The sequence below is a fragment of the Mesoplodon bidens genome (genome assembly GCF_964165515.1).
Source record: "Mesoplodon bidens genome assembly, chromosome: 15".
In the NCBI taxonomy this organism is placed as follows: domain Eukaryota; kingdom Metazoa; phylum Chordata; class Mammalia; order Artiodactyla; family Ziphiidae; genus Mesoplodon; species Mesoplodon bidens.
In genome coordinates this window covers 41,113,749-41,137,608 of record NC_138171.1, presented here as the reverse complement: position 1 = coordinate 41,137,608, position 23,860 = coordinate 41,113,749, and the positions used below count along the sequence as shown (strand labels likewise).

At 44.9% G+C, this 23,860-nt stretch overlaps 1 protein-coding gene across 4 annotated transcripts in view; it reads right to left on the bottom strand.

Moving 5' to 3' along the window:
* The window catches only part of AUTS2 (activator of transcription and developmental regulator AUTS2), a 1,141,238-nt gene that overhangs the window by 314,508 nt on the left and 802,870 nt on the right, over nucleotides 1–23,860 (bottom strand). For all 4 annotated transcript variants that reach the window (XM_081255239.1, XM_081255240.1, XM_081255242.1 and 1 more), the window contains one exon: nucleotides 14,928–14,957. In XM_081255239.1, coding sequence (XP_081111365.1) covers nucleotides 14,928–14,957 — 30 coding nt within the window. The remainder of the gene's footprint in view (nucleotides 1–14,927; nucleotides 14,958–23,860) is intronic.

Genomic DNA, 23,860 nt, shown 5'->3' with positions numbered 1-23,860 from the left:
GGAAGGTAGATGCTATGTCACTAACGATGATGTTGTGTCGTTCCTATACTGATCAGAGAAGGCATGGACGTATTATCACTAAAACATTAGATTTTGCCTCAGTTCATCCCCTGTTCAAGTTCCTTGTTTGTAAAATTAAGATTAAACATTCTTTCCCCTAGGGTGTTTGTTACAAGGTTTAAATGAGCTACTGTATGGTGCTTTAACACATTTGGTACAAAAAACTAGACAGGTCACACAACAATGTGAATGTACTAAACATTACTGAAACGCATGCTTAAAAATGGTTAAGATGATAAATTTTATGTTATGTATGTATGTTTTCCCATGGCTAAAAAAAAGTCATTCAGTGTATCATTAAAAGAAACCTACACAAACATCAGGTGCTATGATTAATATAGTTATTTTGTTCTGAATGGTTATCATCACCACATCTATTTATCCCTAACTTACATGCAGACAACCTCTCAGTGCTCTGGCTGGGCTCCCACTCAATCCCACAGCTCCAACTATCTCTGAAAATCAGATGGTTCTTGGGCTCCCAGACACTAACCTATCGTTCTGCTCACTTCTGCACTGTAAATGTGCACAGTCTCTTGAACCCATGCAGCAGAGGGTGCTGCAAGCCACCCCCCAAACTCATGCTCTCTGTATCCCCCATCTCAGTCTCCGATTGATGATATCCATCAATACCCACCCAGTCAGCCTGCTTGAAACCTGACCCCCACATCCGAGTGGTCACAAAATCATGACAATTCCACTTTAGAAACGCCTCCTCTAAAAAAAGGGTACAAATGAACTTATCTACAAAACAGAAATAGAATAACAGATGTAGAAAACAAACCTATGGTTACCAGGGTGTAAGGGGGGGTAGGGATAAATTGGGGGATTGGGATTGAAATATATACTCTACTATATATAAAATAGGTGACTAATAAGGGCCTATTGTATAGCACAGGGAACTCTGCTCAATACTCCGTCATGGCCTATATGGGAAAAGAATCTGAAAAAGAGTGGATATATGTATATGTATAACTGATTCACTTTGCTGTACATCTGAAACTAACACAACATTGTAAATCAACTACACTCCAATAAAAATTAAAATAAATAAATAAATAAAAAGAAACACCTCCAAAATTTAACTCCTCCCTTTCTCATTACTTTAGTTGAGATACTCCTGTCACCTCTCACCCAGCCTATAATGACAACATTCTCTTCGGTCATCTGGCCAAAGTTTCCCTTCCTTCCACCTCATCCTCACACCACTACCAGAATTCTCTTCCAAAAAGTCAAATCTGGGACTTCCCTGGTGGTGCAGTGGTTAAGAATCCGCCTGCCAATGCAGGGAACACGGGTTCGGGCCCCGGTCCGGGAAGATCCCACATGCCACAGAGCAACTAAGCCCGTGCACCACAACTACTGAAGCCCGCGCACCTAGAGCCCTGCTCCACAACAAGAGAAGCCACCGCAGTGAGAAGCCTGCGCACCACAACAAGGAGTAGCCCCCACTCGCCACAACTAGAGAAAGCCTGCGCGCAGCAACGAAGACCCAACGCAGCTGAATAAAATAAACAGATTTATTAAAACAAACAAACAACAAAAAACAAAAAGTCAAATGTGATGTGTCATTTACCTACATGAAGTACCCAGTGGGCTCCCATCTGGATCAAGTCTAAACTCTTATCTTGCCATACAAGGTCTGTTTATACGGAACTTTTTATATCAACCTATGTTTATAGTCACATATAGTCCCCCCACCCCCTACCATGAACCTTGCTCCATTATAAGCTTCTCTCCATATACCAAGACTTTCACACCTCTTCGCTTTTTGCAAATCATATCCCCATTTGCCTAGTGTCTGCATCATCCTTGCCACCTAGCAATCATCCACATCCATGTGTTTCAGCAAGATGTAAGTCAAATGCCTCCTCTCCTAGACAGCATGGTTCAGACCTCATGCTATTCCTCAGCACACACTGGGCTGGGGGGCAGGTTAATAATTCATCAAGGTACCTCACAGCTTTCTCTTCAATTAGACCTTCTATCTCTGAAGGCTTGTTATATCTTTGTCATCTCTCCATTCCTAGTTCCCAGGACAGTGCTTGGCTCGGCACATAGTGAGGGCTAAATCTGTGCTATGACTGAGCTTATTAACTTCCAGTCTTTGGAAAAATCATTTCAGCAAGGTCGCCTGTTATAGTTTAAGATGTCCCTCACTGGACACAAATTAGGTACTCTGGGATGACCATAATTCCTTTGGACAAGTAAGTTACATTTTGTAGCCTGGATAAGTAGCTTACTAACTGGCGTCTCAGTGACGTCAAAGACCGCTGCATCTCTCACGGGCTGCCTTACACTTGGGCGATAACTCATCATCTACTATATCTAAAGTATTAATGAATTCTGGGCTATTCTGAATACATGTACACATGAATCCCTACTCTATAAAATCCTGTGCTCTTCTATAACTTTTAATAGCTTAATTTAAGCAAGATTGACCCAATCCGTGCATGGCACTTAAGACAATTCTATGAAAATCTAGGCAACTATTGTATATGATTGAAAACATGTATTCATATTTCAGAGCCTGTGATCAGTACTAAGTGCTCACTTTGGATGAAGATCAAGGCAGCTTTGGCGGCTGGCAAGAAGTGCCTGTGAGCGCCTGACCCACGTGGCGGGAAGGTCAGGGTGTGCTTCACAGACACATTGTTCTCTCCCGCCTTTCTGGGCCCTCTTCTCCCTCCACACAGAGTTACCGCCAGAGCAGCACTTTTGGACAACATGGCCCCTGTCTTTCTACCCACAGCTGCTTGATCCAGGCACGAGCACCTGACTTTCAGCTAGGTCAATCCACAGTCCTTTCCAGAGAACCCGTCCCCAGAATGCAACCCCAGCCCGACCCGATCAGAATCCTATCCTTGGATTTTAGTAACTGCAGTGGGAGAGGAGACAGTCTCTCTTCCACTGGCTGAAGCCGAAAGGTGTCACGCTCAGGAAGATGGTTCATGATTTCTACCAGTAGCAGAAACCAAGTCTCGCAAACAGTCAAGAATAAAATGGTTACGCAGAAAGAAGAAGAGCCAAGACAGGGAGGGAGGGCACTTAATCCCCTGTCCTACGCTACTGAAGCCCAGCTGCATAGCTCTGCCCTTCTGACGGCTTGGTTATTTCAGCACTTACTGGTATTCCTAAAAGTCTATACATTTCCCTATTTTTTAGTTTGAATTTAATTTGTTATTCGAAACAAAAAAGAATATTAAAAACAAAACAAAACCCTGCTAACATAAACACAGCCAAAGTTGTTCAATCTTAAGAGCTTTAAAATGAGCCAATGGCTTCATGAAGGCTCTTGTAGGAGTTCTGTGGTAAGTCTCTAAAATGTGGAAATCACGTATTTTATTTAGCTACAGAAGGTTGATGAATCCTTTATACAATGATTAAATGCTCTGTAATTGGTTTGTTGAGTAAACTGCATTTTTTTTTCAATGTTTACTCTTCTTAAAGAGGGCCTAACTGCACACCATTAGAGGTTCAGGAAGCAGTAAGGGTACAGGTGTAACTCTACATAAACAAAGTAAGTAGTCCACATATGCTGCCGTGCTGTCTCTGGGGAATACATTATTCAGAATTATTGCTGCGTGCTAAACAGACCATCTGAGAGGGATAATCACTTTTCAATGACTGGATCAATATTTTTGTTCTTCTCCTTTACTACTTGAGTGATTGGATCTAGGGCCAGAGGAGAAAATCAGGTCAGTCCCCTGGACCTACTGCCAACTAACAGGGAAGATCACTGTGTGTGCTTGGGGGCCCAAGGAGGGGAGTGGAGTCAGGGAGCACAATTCTTAGGGCGATAACTGAATTTCAAATTTCTCAATGAGAAAAGCCATGCGCATCTATGTTTCTTCTGCTGCAGCATTTAAAAAATTGCCCTGAGGGTACAAGGTATAACTCATTTTATGTGTGGTTTGTTGAATAAGTTCATGAATTTATGACCCCCCCACATATACAGCCAAGGGGAAGAGCAGCTTGGCCATTCTGTCTGGGAGGGAGAACATCTCAAGCTCCGAAGAGAGAGGGATGATGGGGCTGGAGACGTGGAGAGAGGTCGTTCTACAGTGGAACAAAAGATAATGTCCACACTTGCAGGCTCGTGTGAACATTCTAGTGTCCAGCACTCAGGACCCACCGATATGGAATTTGTGATGATTTTACTCTGGCTGACAGAGTGGGCCCTGATCTGCATCCCACTCATTACTGGGAGACAAGCCTAAACTGTCCTTTTAAGGACACGATTCAACGTAAGTTTATTAAGCCTTTCCAATAAGAATAAGAAAAAGGATGCTAAGCAACATGAAAGAATGAGGCATTTTGCCAGGCATTTTGCTTACCCTTAACCTGACAAAATCTATGCCTTTCAAGCACCTTAGAAGCACCATTTGCGTGCAAGTAATGTACTAACTGCAAATGGGACTTATTACTTAATTAAAGCTCATCACAGAGCATCTTTTTTGAGCAATATTTTGTTGGATGTTGGAATTACAAGTGAAAGGGATAAAATGCTGTTTGAACATTTCCTTTTAGTCCAACATATTACTATTCTCCCTGGCCTTTTCCTGTCAGTCCTCAGGCTTATTGGAATGTGGCATGAGGGAGAGCTTGGTGGTGAGGAGTGTTGCCTTGGAAGCCAGACAACCTGGCTTTAAAACCTGGCTCTGCCACTAACTGATGAAAGACTTTGAGCTCGTTACATAAGCTCCCTGTGACTCAGTTTCCTCATCTGTAAACTGGGGACAACATCAGCACCTACCTATTAGGGCTGTAGTGTGGATTACACGAGTCAATACACATAAAGCATGCATACACACTATTTAAATAATAGTTATTAGTATCTCTATATAGCATGCAACACTAGAAACCTTCTAAAATTTGAAGTCATTGAGATCTGGATAAAAGGTAAGAATCCCACCTCTGCCACCATTAGGATATTAGGTAATTTACCTCTTTGATCCTCCATTTCCTTCTAAGTAAAAAGAGGTGATTGTGCCTATATTTTGGTGGGTGGGTGTGAAGACTGTATGAAATAATGTGTACAACGTCCCGGTCAACATTTCTAACTGGGTTTATGAGAATATCAGGCTGCGTGGATGGACGTGGATTCCATCATACAAGGACCCATGCTTCCTTCCTCTCGTCTGATCACCGGCAGACAAGGACAGTAACGATCAGCCCAAGGCTTGGCAGGGCCGGGCGCATATTACCCTGGGCTCTCCTCGGAGAAGCAGCTGCTGCCAACCTACGCCTGGGGGTTAGGCATCAAGGAGAGGAAACAGGGTGCAGTGGGTACTGTGCTCAGCCCCTGCCTGTAACGCACAAGGCAGCCAGTCACCTGCCAGCTGGGGATGTCCAGAGACACACACCTACAGCCTGACTCCCCGTAATTCTTTCCCTGGCTCCCTTCTTGGGGCATGAGGAGAGCAGCCCCTGCTCAGACAGCCTCCCCACAGCACGTCTGTGCAGGAAGCCAGGGCCCTTGGGCTCCCCATCAGACTGCCCGCCTGAAGCACACACTGGAGCCAGGGAACTTGCCTGAGAAGGCAGTAAAATTTTAATGCACTCTGTAGCGTGGTCATGTCATACTCGGTTATGGCAAATAAGCCCAGATGCCTGCAGAGGTAAAATGGAGCTGTAATGTGCTTGCCTCCTAACCCGAGCTGACAGCAATGATGTACGACTTCCATTAGCGGAAAATATCACTTCAACTAACCCATGATCCAGCTCCGCTCAGGGTCACATTATCCATGAGGAACAAATTACACTCCCCAAGTAAATACAAATTTTCTACACGAAATGGGTACAAAAAAAGGGAAGGGGGCGAGCCGTTCCCTTTGCCAGCACACTGCTGAGTGACACAGATGATAAAGGACAGGACAAATCACCGGCTGACAGAGTGCTGTCCTGTAGTCAGCTCAGCCGGCACGCACTCGAGCCGGTAAACACTATATTCTCCCCTTAGTGGCAAACACAGGATCTTTAACACAGAGGTGGCTGCTTCGGGTATTTACCACCATTTGGGCTGCAGGAACACCCCAAACAGCATTTGCCATCAGACAAGGAAAGGCCCTGTGATCTTGATGGATCCAGAGACCCTCTGCAGGGATGGGAGTCAGTGTCTAGGGGTGCGCAAGAGCGTTCTTGAGGCAGCAAACAATACAGAGTGAAATTGCTTTGGGGGTGCAGTTCAGGAGCTGCGGTAATACCATGACCCTTCTCCTCTGTGCTGGTCACAGGAAGGAAACAGTCTGGAGAGATCATACGAGATGCAAGAGGCTCTGGACCAGAAGGTCCAGTACTTCCCCACCTGCCTGGGTGACTGGGACAAGACCCTTTTCCTTTCTGTGACTCAGATAATCAACAAAGCAACTGCCAGGTATAGAACCAATATTTACAGGGCACCCACTAAAGTGTCAGACATATACAAGGTGTGGGGTGCTTGATAGGAGCCAATGATTTAAGAAGGTATTAAGTGTTTACACATAGATAGACACTAAGAGAAGACTGAGTGTCTTGACCAAACGTGGCCCAGGCTTGTCTGTGGGCTGACACAGCCTCCCTGTCATCACTCATGGTGGCCCACAGGCTGACACTGCCACTCACCTGTACGAGTGAAAACATATACCTTGTAGTTCTTGCCTCCTTACCTGGGACAACTGCTTCTCACGTTAAAAAAAAAAAAAAAAATCACATTTCCGAAGAGCTTGTACATCTGAGTTGTCAGTGGACCCAACCTGTATTTATCCAATGTTTATCGAGCAACTGTCACATTTGGATTTTTAGAAGCTGGTGGGTTTGTGGGTGGATAGGTAGATACAATTCAGGTTTCCCGTAGCACAAGGAGGATGCAGCACAGACAGGAAGGTAGCGAAGATTCTCAAATGGCACCTCTGGGCATATTCCAACTCATCCTCGTATATAGGGAAAAAGAGCCCAGAGCCTGGAATCTTAAGACACTGTATATATCTCAGCTCCATTACCTATCAGCTCTTAAACTTAATTTCGTTTATTTGTAAAATGACATGTGCTTGAGAAGATAAAGTCCTTGAAAGGACCTATCATTGACTTTGGCACATTGCAGATGATGAACAGTGAAGTATCTAGGGATACACAAAGATTCCCACAATAAATAAGCAGGTCATATAAAATAGCACATGTAAAAGTGTTCTGAATAACACAATGTTCTCTACAATGTAAAGTAGTGTTTCATCTTATTATTTCGTTATTATTATTGATCCTAATCGCATTTGTTCTCTGCCCTTAATAAATGAGTAGCATCTACATTTTTTTACCAAGAAATTAGGGAGTTGAAAAATCATCAAGGGTCCCAACGAGGAAAGATGAAGCCCAAACTGAGTGCCCTGGGTACCACAACCACCCATGCCAGGGGTTCCTGGTCAGTCCTTACTTCAAATGCTCCATTTCACTGTCTCAGTAAACATGCATATAATTGGCAGACTATGAACCACACCTGGGATTGGAACAGCAATGGAGAAAGCTACTCTGGTTAGTAGGTATACAGCCAGTACTTCTCAACATGATCCTCATGAGAACCAATAGGGAAAAGCTCTAGAAGTAGGCCAATTTGATCTTCCCAGTTGTAACTTTGGGAAAAAAAAAAAAAAAAGAAGAAGAAGAAGAAATCATATTCATGTATTGAATTTTGGGACTTATGAAAGTATAAAGTTTGGCTAATTACTAATGCATTCTAATACAGAGATTTTATTATCTTTTTCATACCTAGGTATGGCAAAGTTACAAGGAGTAATCACCCATAATTATATATCACCATCTGGAAGTTGCCAAGGGGGGATTAACTAAGACACTCACACCCACACACAAATACACATGTGCATGACCAAAAAGAAATTCAGACATCTTTAATGAGGACAAACATTCTCCAACCCAAAGGTAGAGTAAGGTAGACTCTTCTGACAACCAAACAGCAGCCCAGGCCATACTTACTGACAAGACGCCAGTTAAAGGCATCACCAGTACTAGCGCCTCTGCTTAGGACCTCCCTCTCCAGTGGCTCAGGATTCATGGTCCATTTCATGAGGCTGAAAGCCACCACCTCCACCTAATTCCTCCTTGGCTTTGCAACATTCCGTTCAGCTAAGCCATAAAATCCAAGCCAATGGCTCATTCTAAGGGAAAGCAGCTGATCTTTTCTCTGGGAATGTAGAATCATATATTCAATACTGGACGTTTCCAGAAGAATTCCTTTTATAGGTCAAATAATACTCATTATTAACTCACCAATCAAGTGAGTTCTTGAAACATACTATGTCAACTAGTTCTTCACTAGCTCCCATGCTCTCCTAAATAATTTGGGTAACTGAGGAATAAGATTAAACTAACTGCTCTGCTGCCTATTGGCAAGTGCATGGTGACAGACCCAACAGAGTCAAGCAACTCTGTCAAGTCCATGTTAGTTCATCAGTAGGTACTTGAAAAAAAAAATAAGTGAGTTGTTGTGAATGACTAAATGAAAGAATCAACAAACAGATAATGAACTTTGTTTAGACATTAGGCCCATAGTAAGTTTCCTTTAGTTACTTGAAAGACTCAACACAGATGTGCCTGGACCCATCCACACTATGTTTATTCACTGTTAGGAATTTGAAAGAGGTGAAAGAATGGAGAAATTTTTTATATAATCTTCCTTCTACCTTGGCAAAGAGAGAATATACTCATGTACATTTCCCTCTGGGTCTGCTGTGTTCTTGGGGCCTAGGTAAATAGCTACATAGAAAATGAGGATATTCAAAGCTACATCATTGACTCCAGCTCCATTTTATAGATGACAGAACTAAGGCTCAGCAACATTAGGTAATTTGTCCAAGGCCACACACACTTGGTTAGTGAGAGATGATAAACCAGGTCTTGAGTGTCCTTCTCCGTTACCCACCCTTGAGAACAAGGGAACATCCAGAACCTGTTCCTCTCACTAGTCATTCTAAGAAACAAGAGTTTAGCTGAAGATGTCGGACCATCTCAAGTATTCATTTTATTGATTTATATTTAATAAATAATCTGAATATATTCATATAAATAAATATATGTATATGCATATATGAAACCTCTGTCTTTTTCAGGTGTATGACATGGCTGTAATGGACAGGTATTCTACATACACATTTAATGTGAGTGAAGCAATTTTTGGTTTGGCATGAAAACACTACGATATGACAAAGAGAAGAACTTAATGAGAGGGTTTAAAATAATATGCAGTAGAAATTAAATCCAAGGATGGTATCAATAGGAATTTTTGATGGATAGGATGGAATTAAGCCAACTGGAAACATGGCGATGTTGGCAGAACAATAAAGTGTCATTTTGACCCAGACCTAATCTTGGAGGTCAAGTGGATGGGCATCATGGGATTCGGACATCCAAACCAGCCCTTGAAACTCAGCCAAGAACCGCAGAAATTTCCCAAATAAGGTGGGAAATTTATAAATGGCTTAGAAGCGTCTTATGAGAAAATACAACTATAGAAGAAATTTGTTGGGAGCCCAGAAGATAAATCCTGGGATTGATATGAGGTGCACTCAGGTGTGAGTACCAGTTTTCTGAAGTTGTTTCACTTATCCCCTCCATTGGGAGATGAGTATCCAAAAAAGGAAATGCAATGAACATTACTGAACGTTAGGGATATAAAGACCAGAACCTGGGTCCCTACTCTTCTCCTGGGCAATGGTTGTACGCTTTGCTGCTATGAAACTGGAAGGGAGGAGAAAATTCCTTTCTCTATCTGCAGTGCAGGACAGCATCTCTAAGCTGTCTCCTGATCAGAACATGTCCTGTTTCAAAACCAAGGATGCGGGTTCTACAAGCAACAATGAAGGCCTTCTGAGCTTGTGGAATGTTGCTGAGGGTGCATAATTTTTACCAAGTGTGAAACGTGGCCAATTGAGGGATGGGACTCTTCCACTATAAGCACAAGCCGCATGCCCTGTCTTTAGTTTGACAACTCAGCAGTTTCTCAGTCCTTCAGGAGCCAAGTTAGGCATGTGGTTTGTGTTGAATTAGGAACACAAGCCTCTGTTGGTTTTCTTGCTGCTTTTCTTAGAAACTGCCCCCTTCGCACACAAGTGAATACAAAATGATCAAACACAACAAAGTTAGCTTGAATTAAAAAATTAGAATGCACCAGAAAGTGTCTGCATGTTAAGGGAGAGGGAGCTGACGTGGGAACTCTGTGGTTCTGCATCTGCGGTTAGCCAGTGTCCCAGCAGGCTGTCCTGGGTACTGGTGAGCAAGTCACAGGGACCAAGCAACCTCCTCCAGGTGGTCATTTCAATCATTAAAGGCCCAGAGACAGGAAACTGCAATCAGGAGTCGTGTTAAAATCTTCATGAGGAACAGGAGAACGGCTCATATCTATGAAGAGGTTGTGTGTGTGTGTGTGTGTGTGCTGCATGCAGTATACACCACACGTCTACAAACATAAGCACGTGGGGTGCGCGAACACACACACCTCTAGAGCTTTCAGGACTTTCTCTTGAGCTGTCGGAATATTAGAAGCATTAAACAGAGGAAAGTAAATGCTTCTCTTTGACATCTGTAAAAAGGTAGTAGTGCTCAAAACCAGTTGTATAAAAATTATCAGGAAGCTTTTAAAAAAATACAGATGCTGTGGCCCCCACCCCAGATAGACTGCATCAGACCCTCTCTCCTGGGCTGGGTATCTGGGAACTGACAGCGTTTGGCTGGTGGGACGAGGGCTGTGTCTGTACAACCCACTTCATCCCCATCTGATCCCTCCAGGCCGGCATGCTTGCCCTTGACTCCAGGTTGTGCCCAAAGGAAAGCCTGGTGTTTGGGGTAAGGAATTTAAAAATCCTCGTTTGGGGACCCTTCCAAATTTCACAACACTTCCGTTCAGCTTGTGTCAGGAAGAAGTGCCCTAGGAGATGAAGGCTGAGCCCCGGGTTCCAGTGGAAAAAAAATCACACCTCTTATCCTCTGGCAGGTTTTCTGGCAGATCCTGAGCTTTCAGAAGAGGATGGCCTTCCTCCTTCCCCAAGCGATGCTCCCTCACTCTGCTCCAAGGAAAACTAGTGAAAGTTAACATTTACGGAGCACTTACTACGGACCAGGCACTGAGCCAATTTCATTATTACAAAACTCTAGGTGGAGCTGTTGTTACCCCCATTTGGCAGATGAGAGAACCAAGGCTTGTCCACGGCTCCAGAACAGTAAGGGACAGTCAGAAACAAGCCCAGGCCATCAGACTGCGGAGGCCGAAGTGCTTGACCACTGGCCACTACACCTTCCAACCAGCTCTGTCACGTGGCCCACAAAATACACAGGGAGCGGGGAAATGGAAAGAGAATTATTTTTCATCTCCACATTGATTTCATAACCAAACAGGGGGTGTTTCTTAGCACAATGGGCTGCTGCCAGTGGTAGAGAAAGAGAGGAAACAAGAGAAAATGTAGGCCAAATATGTGGAAATATGCATGCTGCCTCTTTGTTCTCATGATACCAATTCATTTCCGGTGGGGGATTGGAATAATTGCTTAACCTGGGTGATTAAGGTGTCAAGTGCTGCCTCTTTTCTTTGCACTAACTGCAAAGACGAACGATCCCACATCTAAGACGCAGTGTTTCCAGCCTTCTCTAATCTTCCACCCAATTTCTACTCTTCACAAAAGTCCTCCAGGTCCGCTGACATTAACGTGAGATGTATTCACACGGCTGGGAGGGGAGGGTAAGGGATGCTTTGCCCAGTGTCTCATCAAGCCTCTTCCATGTATGAGAATGCCTCCTGCATTTATGGAAAGCTCTGCTTTTCTAGCCCCTTTCGCAGTCCCTTCCATGTTAATTAGTAAGGGTATCATTTTATAAATTACAGCTTCGTATCAGAGGAAAGCAGAGTTTATCCTAATTCAGTCAGCTGTGTGAAATACAGTACCCTAACTTTAGACCGCTGGTTCTGCAGATCCCTACAGAGTAAGAGAATGACAGGTCTTCCTGAGAGAAATCCCAGTGGGTCCCTGCAAGTCTCACTTTTGCTTCCGACAGCATCCCTGGCGGGGTTGCTGAAGGCATCCTAGGACATGGAGTGGCATCCTTTCCACCACTAGCAATTCAGATTTGAATGCGAATCCTCCAAGCAGCACATGAAAGCAGCCCAGGTTAGTCTGGGGCTCTGAGGGGGGCCCAGGCAAGAGGCTCCAGCACAGGGGAGGCTGACAGGGGCCCAGGCTCCGGCTCAGAGGAGAAGTCTGGGAGGGTAGTGTTAAAGTCGATGATAAACACCAGACAATCTCAGTCCACAAGGGGAAGCCTGACAGTCTTAACTGTAACAGGGCCAAGCAGGCACGACTGCAATTACAGAGTCTTGATTGTTCCTGCTGGGAGCCCTCTGGAGGAGAGCCGGGTGGCAGGGCAGGGACAGATGATGTGAGTGCCGTTGTGAAGCAGCTCCCGAGTAAGAAGAAGAGGATCTGCAGGGCCACCACGGGCCACAGGAAAAGCGACCGGGGTAGCCGAGGCAGGAAATGCACACATGTCAGAGGACCACTCCCAATGGCCCTCTGTGCCCCGTGATCACCCCTCCCGCAGACTTGCCTATGGACATCTTATTCTCCTTCATTGTCCTGAAATCACCCCAAACTCGGAGCCGTGGGTGCTGGCTACCTTCCCACTGCCCATTCCTCTGGGCCGACACTTCGCTGCTTCCCGCACTCAGAGGCGAAAACCTGGGCAGCAAAGACTCGGGGACTCAGATCCCAGCAAACAACTAGCTGTGGTGCTCTCAGGATGCAGGTAACACCTTGGCCCCCAGACACCTCTGAAAACCACAGGCGGCGCTGATAATTCTCGACATTACCAGAGTTAGTGATCACCTAGACACGGGGTGCTAGACACCTGAAGAGAGTCTGAGGCAAGTGGGCTGGGACTCAGTCCAGGCATCAGGACTTGTACAGCTCCCGGGGCATTTGGAAGCGCAGTCAAGGTTGACACTGCTGATCAAGACACCTAGGTGGGATGCAAAACTGAACCTCCTTGCCACCTCCTGCCACTGCTGGAGACTGTGACACTTCCTGAAGTCACACTGCCTTTAAGGAAGGAAGGTCTGCTTGGCTGTGAAACCTCAAGGAAGCCTCGTCCCCTTGGAGAAGTGCCACTCACTTGGAAAGTGAGATCAACGATCACCTGTAAAAGATCTCCAGCAGTGGCCAGAAGTACCAGTCCCTCCCTGGATGCCTGTGACGCCTGATGGAACGAGATGACTACTGCCCTGTGGGATGTGGCCTGGATGGCTCTGGGGGCCAGCGAGCTTGCTTGAATGCTGAGCTCCTACGTGCCTCTGGCACCCACGACCCACTGGCTGCCTGAGGCACTGGGGGACCAACTTCCAAGGAGCTAGGACTCCTGGGGGCTGGAGAAAGGAAGCTCCTACTTGTCAGTTAAACAAAAGAATAATCCACAGCCCCCTTTCCAGTCTGTACTTTCACTGTCATCCAACAGCCCATTACCATGTCACAGCGCAGCACACCCTTCCGTAGGTCACTTTGTTTAAAATGACATGGATAATGCACATGTCAGCAAGCTGACAGTCCTAGCCGTCCTTCAGAGATAAAAACCTCAAGGCGAGAGCCTGCGCTTATCTGGGGGACATGCATTGGTCTATCATCCAAGTCAGGCAGAACATGATTTCTCCAGAGAGCACTTTTTTCATTTCCTGATTTTAAGGAAATCAAATAAGCACCATTTGTCTTCATCTGAATATGCTTGACCTGCTCAAATGATGATGTCTCACATTTTATAACGGGCTACATATGCTGAATTCAAATTAACGACAGCACAGAACAAGAGCCTTTAGATCTCTCTTGGAGGCTGGCAGCAGAGAAGGAGGGAGAATTCTAGGCTTGCCGGAAAGATCCTACCAAATACTAACCACAGGATTCTGAGTCAAATCCGCCAGCACGTAGGAGGTGAGAGTCAGACAACAGGGCTCAAGAAAGCCAGCTGCGCAGGACAGATCCAGAAACTGGGGACGGGAGGACTGGTACCTCCCTCTTGGTGCCAAGCAATATAGAAACCATGGTATTCAGGTAAACTCTTTTCAAAATACATAGAGTGGGAATAAAATTGGAAAGGAATTTGGTTGAGGGGTTGAGACAGCTAGAAAGAAAGACCAAACAGATAAACAATCCCTTTGCCTCAGGAAGCAGAACGCTCACTTTACCAGGTTGTGATCCTATCTTCCAGAAGCCCCCAAATCGAGCTCCTTTTCTTGATCCGTGTTGAACTGGATACGAAGAGGCTGGTGGCCATCAGCCTTGAAACAGAGCATGTACCTGCTGGAAGAAGTGCCCTCCCCCCGACCATCCACCTGGACGAGAAGAGAGTGGTTCCCACCTGACAGCCCCGGCCCACCTCTCCCCCCATGAAGACACTCCTAGAAACAAACGATTAACATTTCTATCAAGAAGACCAATATGTACAGAAAAGCAGGAAGAAGCATATGGGTCAGTAAAAGAAATGCAGGAACGACATTATAAATGCATACATACAAGCAGGTTTAACGTTCCAATCAAGGATAAAACAAGAAAAATCAGATGGCTATTAAAATAAACAATTTCCTCTTTTAAAAGCTTCTGTAAAGTGAAAACATAGTGTCACATATATGCAACATTAAAGGGCTTATTCTTAAAAAGTGGGGCTCATAAATTCAATGTTATTTCTTATCACAGGCAATGTCACTGTGTGAATAAAGCCTGTCTCTGCAGAAGAGAGGTGCTGTCAGCATGCAGCTGGCACCCCCCGCCCTGAGGCTGTGTGAGGGGGAGCGGTGTTCATGGTGCTTGTGTACTATGCCCACAGTGGGGGGATGAAGGGGGGCTTACCTTCTCTTCCTGGTCACTATCGCTGTCACACTGAAAAGGAAGACAAGAAAAGAAGCATTAGTGCAAAAATCGAGTACGTTTTTGCTATTGCTAGAGAAAAAAAAAAGCAAGACAAGTAAAGAAATAGGAAACGTTGTCTGAGCTAAAAAGTTTCTTCAGCTCAAGTGCTGTAAACAGAAACAGAAGCAAAATGTCGAGAAGTTGTTCTGTTGAATTCATCTGATGCCGGTGCTCCGTGGCTCGTTCTGTGGTCAGTTGGTCACACCGATGAGCACCCCCTGCTGCACGGCGGAGCCAACCGGGCCATGAGATTAAGGTAAATCAAGATTATTCAATGGGATTCAGAGCAAAATCAATTTCTTAATGGAGATGTTCTACCTTCAGCTAATGTGAATGGAGCGCTCTCTCTCTCTCCTGGTGCTTTTCTAGAGGAAAAGAGGTAAACCTTTGGGCACTTCATTATCTCGTCTGGGCTTTGAAAGAAACAGAGCACGTTCAGCAAGGCTCACCACTTGTGATTGCCCAGAGAAAAGAGGGAATATTCTCTATTAAAAACATGCCAAGGGGCTTCCCTGGTGGCGCAGTGGTTGAGAGTCCGCCTGCCGATGCAGGGGACACGGGTCCGTGCCCCGGTCCGGGAGGATCCCACATGACGCGGAGCAGCTGGGTCCATGAGCCATGGCCGCTGAGCCTGCGCGTCCGGAGCCTGTGCTCCACAGCGGGAGGGGCCACAACGGTGAGAGGCCCGCGTACCGCAAAAAAAACCCAAAAACAAAAAACATGCCAAGAACAAGAGGTCAGGGTAACAAATCAATGATATGGGTAAAAAAGAAAAAAAAAAAGTTTTAGGGCAGGAAACTCACACTGTATCTAACAGATTCCAAATTCCAACTGTTGACCTCGGTTTCAGAAGACCAGAGAATGATAGTTAACTCAAAGCTTTGGGTTCCTCATTAGAAGTAAAGAAAAAAAAAAGAACACAAATTTTATCAAAAACCAAGAGTGTTTTGTTATCTAATATTTGATTTTTTTTTTCTTTTTTAGGTCCTCTCTCTACTCTTCCCAGTTTTGTATCTTTGGGCCAAGTATGTCCAGCCAGCTAAGCTTATTTCCTTATTTTTCAAAGAAAATAATGATGTTGGGTGAGATTGTCATTAAGATGACAAATTAATTTTTCCAATAATATGTGTTGAAAGCTTAAGCCTTATGACAGGCTATAATGAAAATGGACTCAAAGATTCTGTTCTCATGGAATTAACAGATTTAATATTAGTTAATAGAGTTTAATAGACTGAGACCTAAATGATTTTTTTTTTTTTTTTTTTTTTTTGCGGTACGCGGGCCTCTCACCGCTGTGGCCCCTCCCGTTGCGGAGCACAGGCTCTGGACGTGCAGGCTCAGCGGCCATGGCTCACGGGCCCAGCCGCTCCGCGGCATGTGGGATCCTCCAGGACCGGGGCACAAACCCGCGTCCCCTGCATCGGCAGGCGGACCCCCAACCACTGCGCCACCAGGGAAGCCCGACCTAAATGATTTTAACAGAGAAGCAAGTCCTGTAATAATAGCTAATATTTTTGAGTGCTTACTATGTGCTATACACCACGCTAAGCATTTTACCTCAATTATTTTATGTAGTCTTCCACAGATCCTATAAAGTGAGTCTTACCATCCCCACTTCAGAAGTGAGACAACTAAAGCACAGAGAGATTACATAACTTGCGGGAGTTACGAGAGTACACAGCAATCGTAAAACTAAACTTGAACTCAAACCAAATGTGACTCTACAGCTTGCCCCCTTCACCATCACAGGACACTTCCTCTTGAGGATGAAGTTTAAACTCCTTCAAGTGGCATTCAAGGCCCCGGGCAGATAGCCCCCAAACCACTTTTCACACCGACTATTTCCAGTATTTGATTTTTAAAAAGCGGGTGTGTTCTGTCAGAGTAAATACTCAGCATGTAAATACATCCATTCGTTCACGCAGCAGCCCGTGATTAGCGCCGCAAGCTGCTCAGACATTCAGTCAAGACACAGGACTGGTCCCTGAGCAGCTTTCAGTTTCACAGTCGAGGTACCCAGTGGGACATGATCAGAGATATACCTACTCCGTGAGGATGAATCTTCCGTGGGGTGGAGGAGAGATGGTGTGCCGTGGGGAAAGGCCCAGGTCACGGGGAGGCTGGGTTGGCAACCCTTACAGTGTCTAGACCAGCATGGTGCATGGCTTGAGAAAGGGCAGAACAGATGGCAGAGCAATTCTGAGGGGAGAACCAACACGGCTTGATAATACATGGATGTGGGAAGCAAGTAAGAGGGACGAGTTTACGACGATGCCAAGGTTTTTTAGTGTGGCCACCTGGACAAGGGAGTTGATGTAGCTATGAACAGAAACAGGAAATAAATTTGCTTATATGGCAGCCACTGCTGGCTACACACCCACAGCCATTCACAAACCCCTTCTCCCTAGTGTGTACCTTCTCCTGACATTTCGAGATTGAAAAAGCCAGATATTCTCTTTCCCAACTTTCCTTGCAGCTAAGCGTGGCCATAAGACCCACTTTTGGGGCTTGAGGAAATGTCTGCTGAAGGTTCTGCAAAACCCCTTTTTCCTCAGAAAAAGGAGAAAAGCAGGAAGCACTGCCTCTCTCCTCTGAACATCAGTGCATGAGGATGTGATGTCCAGATCTGTGGCAGCCATCTTGCAGAAATGAAGCCAAAAGCTGAAGCACAAAAACAAGGGAAGAAAAATCCTGGCACAACTGAGACATGTGAACCAACCTCAGAGCAGCCTGCCTCCGGACTTTTTCATTTGGATAACAATAAGTTACCTTATTGTTTAAACCACCATTTGGGTGTTTTCAATGGAAAGTAACAAAACCCCCATCCAAATGGACATCTTGCTATATTAAGATTCAGTTTGGGGATTGCTTCTTTCCAGCCTAAGCTGTCTGTACAATCAGCATTCAGGAACTCACAGAGCAACCTCATGGCCGGGAGAGCTGTAGCATTTTCTGCTCTTCCCACTGGTTCCTCAATACCATGGGTTTATCAGAGGTTTGGTGACAGCGCTTTAACCACTGCATTGTTTTCAACCGGGCTCCCAACCTCAGATCGTCTTAACTTACTTTCTTCTGCCTGATGAGCGATTGCTCTGTTACAATAAATCAGGCCAGCTGAGAAGGAAAATGGGTGCGATGAAGACCCTGAAGGCCTCCAACAGCAGACGGATGAGGAGCAGCCGTGCTCCTGATCGTGTAGTTTCTCCATTGCCTTTAATTAACTTGAGGTTCCTAAGTTCTGGCACATTTTCAGGAGTGACAAAGCACGATTCAGGAGGGGTGTGCAAGAGAAAAGAGGATTTTGCCAGGCAGGCTCATTTCCCCAGACATTCACAGCCCGCCTTGTGAGGCACTCAGTGGCTGCTGAAGGCTGAGGCAGAGGACCTGCCCACACCCCCAAGGACTGGTGTGCAGAGGACAGAAGGAGTGGGGAGGACAGCAGGGGCGAAGAATCACCACGGTCCACGCCCCTCCCCCACCCTAACAGCAATTGGTCCCTGGGAATGGTTATTTCTATCAAAGTGTCAAGCTTCCTGCTTTCCAACAGTCCAGTTCTAATTTCAAGGTCCACTTAATTCTGCATCAAGTAATTACTGATATACCCAGAAGCACCTTGTCTCCAGAGTTAAGCATATGGTGAAGAACTGAGACCTACTGGTATCCATTATGGAAGCAGCACGGATGCCAAGCCGATTAAAAATGCTCAGGCTCCCCACACAACATGCCGGGTGAGTGACAGCCCCTCGACAAGGCCAGTCACAGAGTCTGCCAAAACAGTCTGTGCTGCACTGGGGCCCACATGGTGCGCTGAGAAAACAGTTCCATTTCTGGTATTAAATTCCCATACTGACCCGAGGACTTTGCCGTGAGCTCAGCAGGAACGCACCATCCAATTTACAGCTCCGCTCTCTGGAGCCTCGAGTGCCAGCCCCTGGCAGAGACGAATGATGGTCAACCCCTCCAGCTCATAAATTATGCAAAGGCAATAAAGGCACTCAGCAAACAGTGCCGAACGTTTGCCTAGCCTGGCTCCTAACACGCTCTGCAAAAGCCAGAAGCTCGACACATACAAGAGGTCTATTCCACTCATAAAGGGGGTTTGTTGACAACCCCAGACGGAAAGCGAGCCACAGTCCTAAGGAGTCTTTCTGCTTCGCTGGCAGAGGTTTACGGGCCTGCTTTATGAAAAAGGGAGGCTGTTTTATAGAGTTGGTGTGGGTAAAATTCATGGTCTCAAATTCACATTTAATACACTGTACGGCTTTCACACCCTAAGTTCAATACGTTGTGGATTTCTGGACAAATGATTCTTGGTCTTGAAAGGTTAAAAGAAGAAGTGTCTGCTCCCCACTCCCTAGATACCCACTCCAATTTATGAGAGTTCACATACAGCCACCTCCTGAGTCAGGTTTATGTTCTGCATGAAGCCGGGAAATGGAAAAGGCATGTCAAATGCAGAAACGGGGTCCCAGCTGATTTGACCATTTTAAGCATTTTGACATCGGGGGTCCTGTATTGGTTTATTAGCAAACAGGTTGCACGCTAACGACCAGCTTGAGATGACAGAGTACTCTCCAGGACTAGGTTTCAAAGCCCTTTGTGAACAGCTGAAAACATTTTCCTCCATTTTAAAAGCCGGACAGGGAAGAATTCTTGGTCACTCAGCCTTCAGACAAAGACATGACCCCCAACCCACCAAAGACAAGAGAGGGAAAGAGGAGGCATGAAATCCAAGCCACATGCCTCGAATGCAGAATCAGAAAGAGACCAGTTCCTAACCTGAGGACCTCCGGTCATTCCAACCCATCACACTCAACTTCCTCTTCACCTCCTCTTCCCTCTAGTTTCCCAAATTAGAACCAAACCTTTGGAGGTATCTTCTTCCTTTCCCAGACAAGCCCCACCTCTTAAACTGTGCAAATAACCAACCAACCCCCTCCCCAATATCTTCTCCTTTTGAAAATTAATACATACGTATTAAATACATTTTTTAAAAATCACCCATCAGCCTACCATCTACAAATAAACACTGTTAACACATGTGTATAATTCATTCCTGTCTTTCCTCCATTCTCTACATCCTTCACTCACAAATTTTAAGAAATGAAAATAAAGTCCTACTATTTGGTAACCTGCTTTGTTTTTACCTAATATGTCAAATATTTTAGTTTAATGAGTAATATTTGCCAGTAACATCACATTTTTTAAAAGGCTGCACTGTAATCCACTGTAATGGATTGTAAATAATCTAGTAAAAAAATTCCCTAGTGCTGGAAATTTGGAATGTTTCCATGGAACATGCTGGAATTTTTCCCTTGTACACATTCACCAATATTGCTCTTTCCTAGTATCTGTTCACAGCCCTTCCTTTTCTGCATATTCTTTAATGTCATTGTTTCCCTAGAGTTGCATTTGCAGGTCTATCGTTTCTATATGATTTCCGCAGGAGTCCTTAAAGATTCCCTTGGTTCCAGCTACCATGTATATGTTGAGACTAAAAAAAATCTCTATGCCTACCATTTGCCAGCTATGTGACTTTGAGAAAGTTATTTAAACTCTCTGAGTCTCAGTTTACTTATCTGTAAAGTGTGGGTAATAATGGCATTTCCCTCCTAAGGAGATGAGAATAAAACGAGTTAATACATGTAAACAACTTAGACATAGTACAGAGTAAGTGTAGATGATTAATGTTAACCATTACTAACATATGTTTTTGTTTGCTATACCCCCTTCCTGAAGCCCTATAAACACCTCAGGCTTAAGTATCCATCTAAATCCAGATGCACCATCTTCTACTCACCCCACACCTGCCCTCTCCCGTGCTGTTCCTGGTAATGACGTCACCATGCAATCACTCAACTGCCCGAGTGAAGAGTCTTGTCAGCCTCCTTGATTCCGTCCTTGAGCAGATCTATCTTTCTCTCTCACCCCACATTACTGATTCAACTTTCTAAATCTTCTCCATCTTCATGGGCATGGCCACTACTTTAGTTCAGGCTTTTATCATTACAAGAAGCTAATGACTGCTTTCCAGGGCCTACAGTCTCTTTCATTTCTAATCCAAGTCCTTACTGACTGGAGTGGATTTCCCAAATTCCAATTTGATCATGACACTTCCCATGGCCAAGAGGGCAATGAAAACTCTTCACGCTGTTTCCAACTCTCCCACTCCCCACTGCTCCTCCAACCCAGTGCTTCTCGGGCTTTCTTTGGAGAAGGACCATTTGTTCTAACTTCCAATACGTTTTAGACCAAAACTTTGTAAGATATAATAAAAAATAAATTGCTAGAAAAATGAAAAAGGAAAGCAAAGACACATAAAAATGTTACTGTTAGATTTAAGAGATATAAAATTATTCTACTGAATGGCTATAAAAGTTCCCAAATGCTTACTGTCAAGTGCTATACTAACCTCACAGTGGACTACTTACAAACAGCTCACAGACTGGCCTTGGTCTGCATCCACTCTTTGAGTGGTATCACCCTAACACATCCCTTGCTCCAGTCACAACGCAGCACACTCGGTCACACCCTCTGGCCCTTCCATCTTTGCACTTAACAATGTCCTCTGCCTGGAATTCTATTCTTCCAAGTTTCTACCTAAAAACTTGTAATTTACCTTTAAAAACAGAGTTTCCTCTGAATCTTCCAATACTCTTCCTAGAATTTAAGAATTCTTAGAGGGCTTCCCTGGTGGCGCAGTGGTTGGGAATCCACCTGCCAATGCAGGGGACACAGGTTCGAACCCTGGTCCGGGAAGATCCCACATGCCGTGGAGCAACTAAGCCCGTGTGCCACAACTACCGAGCCTGCACTCTAGAGCCCATGAGCCACAACTACTGAAGCCCGTGAGCCACAACTACTGAAGTCCGTGTGCCTAGAGCCTGTGCTCCGCAACGAGAGAGGCCTACACCGCTCTGTGTAGGCCCATGCATTGCAACGAAGAGTAGCCCCTGCTCATCCCAACTAGAGAAAGCCTGCACGTAGCAACGAAGACCCAATGCAGCCAAAAAATAAAAAGGAATTCTTAGAATTCCAGTACTCTTCTTAGAATTAACTGCTTCTGTCTCCATCCCTTACAAAACTGTATTTTCACTGTTGGCCACAACAGTCTTCCCTGCTACAGCGTGCGCTCTGTGTAGGTAAAGGGCAGTGCCTTGTTCATCTTCCTCCAGGCCTTGAGATACAGCAGATGCTCAGTAATATTGATAGATCCCTCTCACTCATCTTAAGAAGTCATGATTTCATGCAGCATAAGCAAACTGTGATTTAAAAGACAAGTAATTCCAAAGAAAGAAGGCACAGGAAACACTGACTAACTGCTTAATACAATGGGATGTATGTTTGAACACACTGGGCAGACCTAAAATTATCTGCAGAACCAAGGGAGTTGGGGCCCAGAAGAAAATATCTCCCATTAAAAGGCCCAGAGAAGACATAATTATGATTTTATTGTACTTCTTCAAAAGCAAACATTTCTCATTTCCATTTGGGAATCTCAACATCTGTGTTTTAAGACTCTGATACATACAGAAATAAGCTAAGGTCTGCGACACCTCTCTGGCTCACTCAGAATGAAGGAACGAGATGGAATTCCAGGGACCTTGTGATGGAATGCATTCTTAAGCAGAAAGTGGCAATCATTGAATATATCACACACAATGACATTGAGGAGGGCACTGCTCTCTATTCTGCTCAATGGACCTTGCTGGAACAGTTATTTCGTATCTCAGATCCATTTATCATGGCCACCAAAGATGTCAGGGCTGAACACCACGGCTGAACAAAGTTATTTTATTCTTCTTTCTGCCTAAAGGAAATGAGAGGAAAATGAGGGAGAACCCCAACTTGTAAACTATAGCACCTAACATCAAGTACAATTTCACTTTGCCAGTGACAAAACGAATCGATTCCCCTTTGGGGCAGGCGGTTTACCTAAGATGGTAAAGACATCCCTCACCTAAAAGCAATTTCAGAAGAAGCCACCTGCAGAAAACAGACACTTACTTTCTTATTTAAAGACGTGAGGTAGCAGCATGGTGACTAAAGACATGTATACCACGATCTTCCCATCTGCCCAGTTCCTTGTACATGCAAAAACCGGGCAGTATTTTGTACCACACACGGCAACTCTGATGCTGTCTGTCTTCAATCACTCCACAAAGCCCTGCTTTCACATTGTTTTTTTTAAATTAATTAATTTATTTTTTATCTTTGACTGCATTGGGTCTTCACTGCTGCACAAGGGCTTTCTCTAGTTGCAGTGAGCGGGGGCTACTCTTCATTGCGGTGTGTGGGCTTCTCTTGTTGTGGAGCATGGGCTCTAGGTGAGCGGGCTTCAGTAGTTGTGACTCGTGGGCTCTAGAGCTCAGGCTCAGTAGTTGTGGCACATAGGCTTTGTTGCTCCACGGCAAGTGGGATCTTCCCAGACCAGGGCTCGAACCCATGTCCCCGCATTGGCAGGCAGATTCTTAACCACTGTGCCACCAGAGAAGTCCCTCACATTGTTTACGTTGTTCTCATACTGGCTTTGGACTGTAAGTGAAATTTAAAGCTATTGGGGCCCTAGAAATAAAAGGAATATTTTAACTCTGAAAATGGTTTGGGTTTTCTCACTGTAAAATGATGTCATTAGTTCCTCTTCCCCTGTATTTTCACAATAACTACGTCTGATCAAATAAAATAGCTCAAAAAAAAATGAAAGTAGGGGACTTCCCTAGCGGTCCAGTGGTTAAGACTTCGCCTTCCCATGCAGGGGGTGCGGGTTCGATCCCTGGTCGGGGAGCTAAGATCCCACATGCCTCATGGCCAAAAATACAAAACATAAAACAGAAGCAATATTGTAACAAATTCAATAAATGACTTTAAAAATG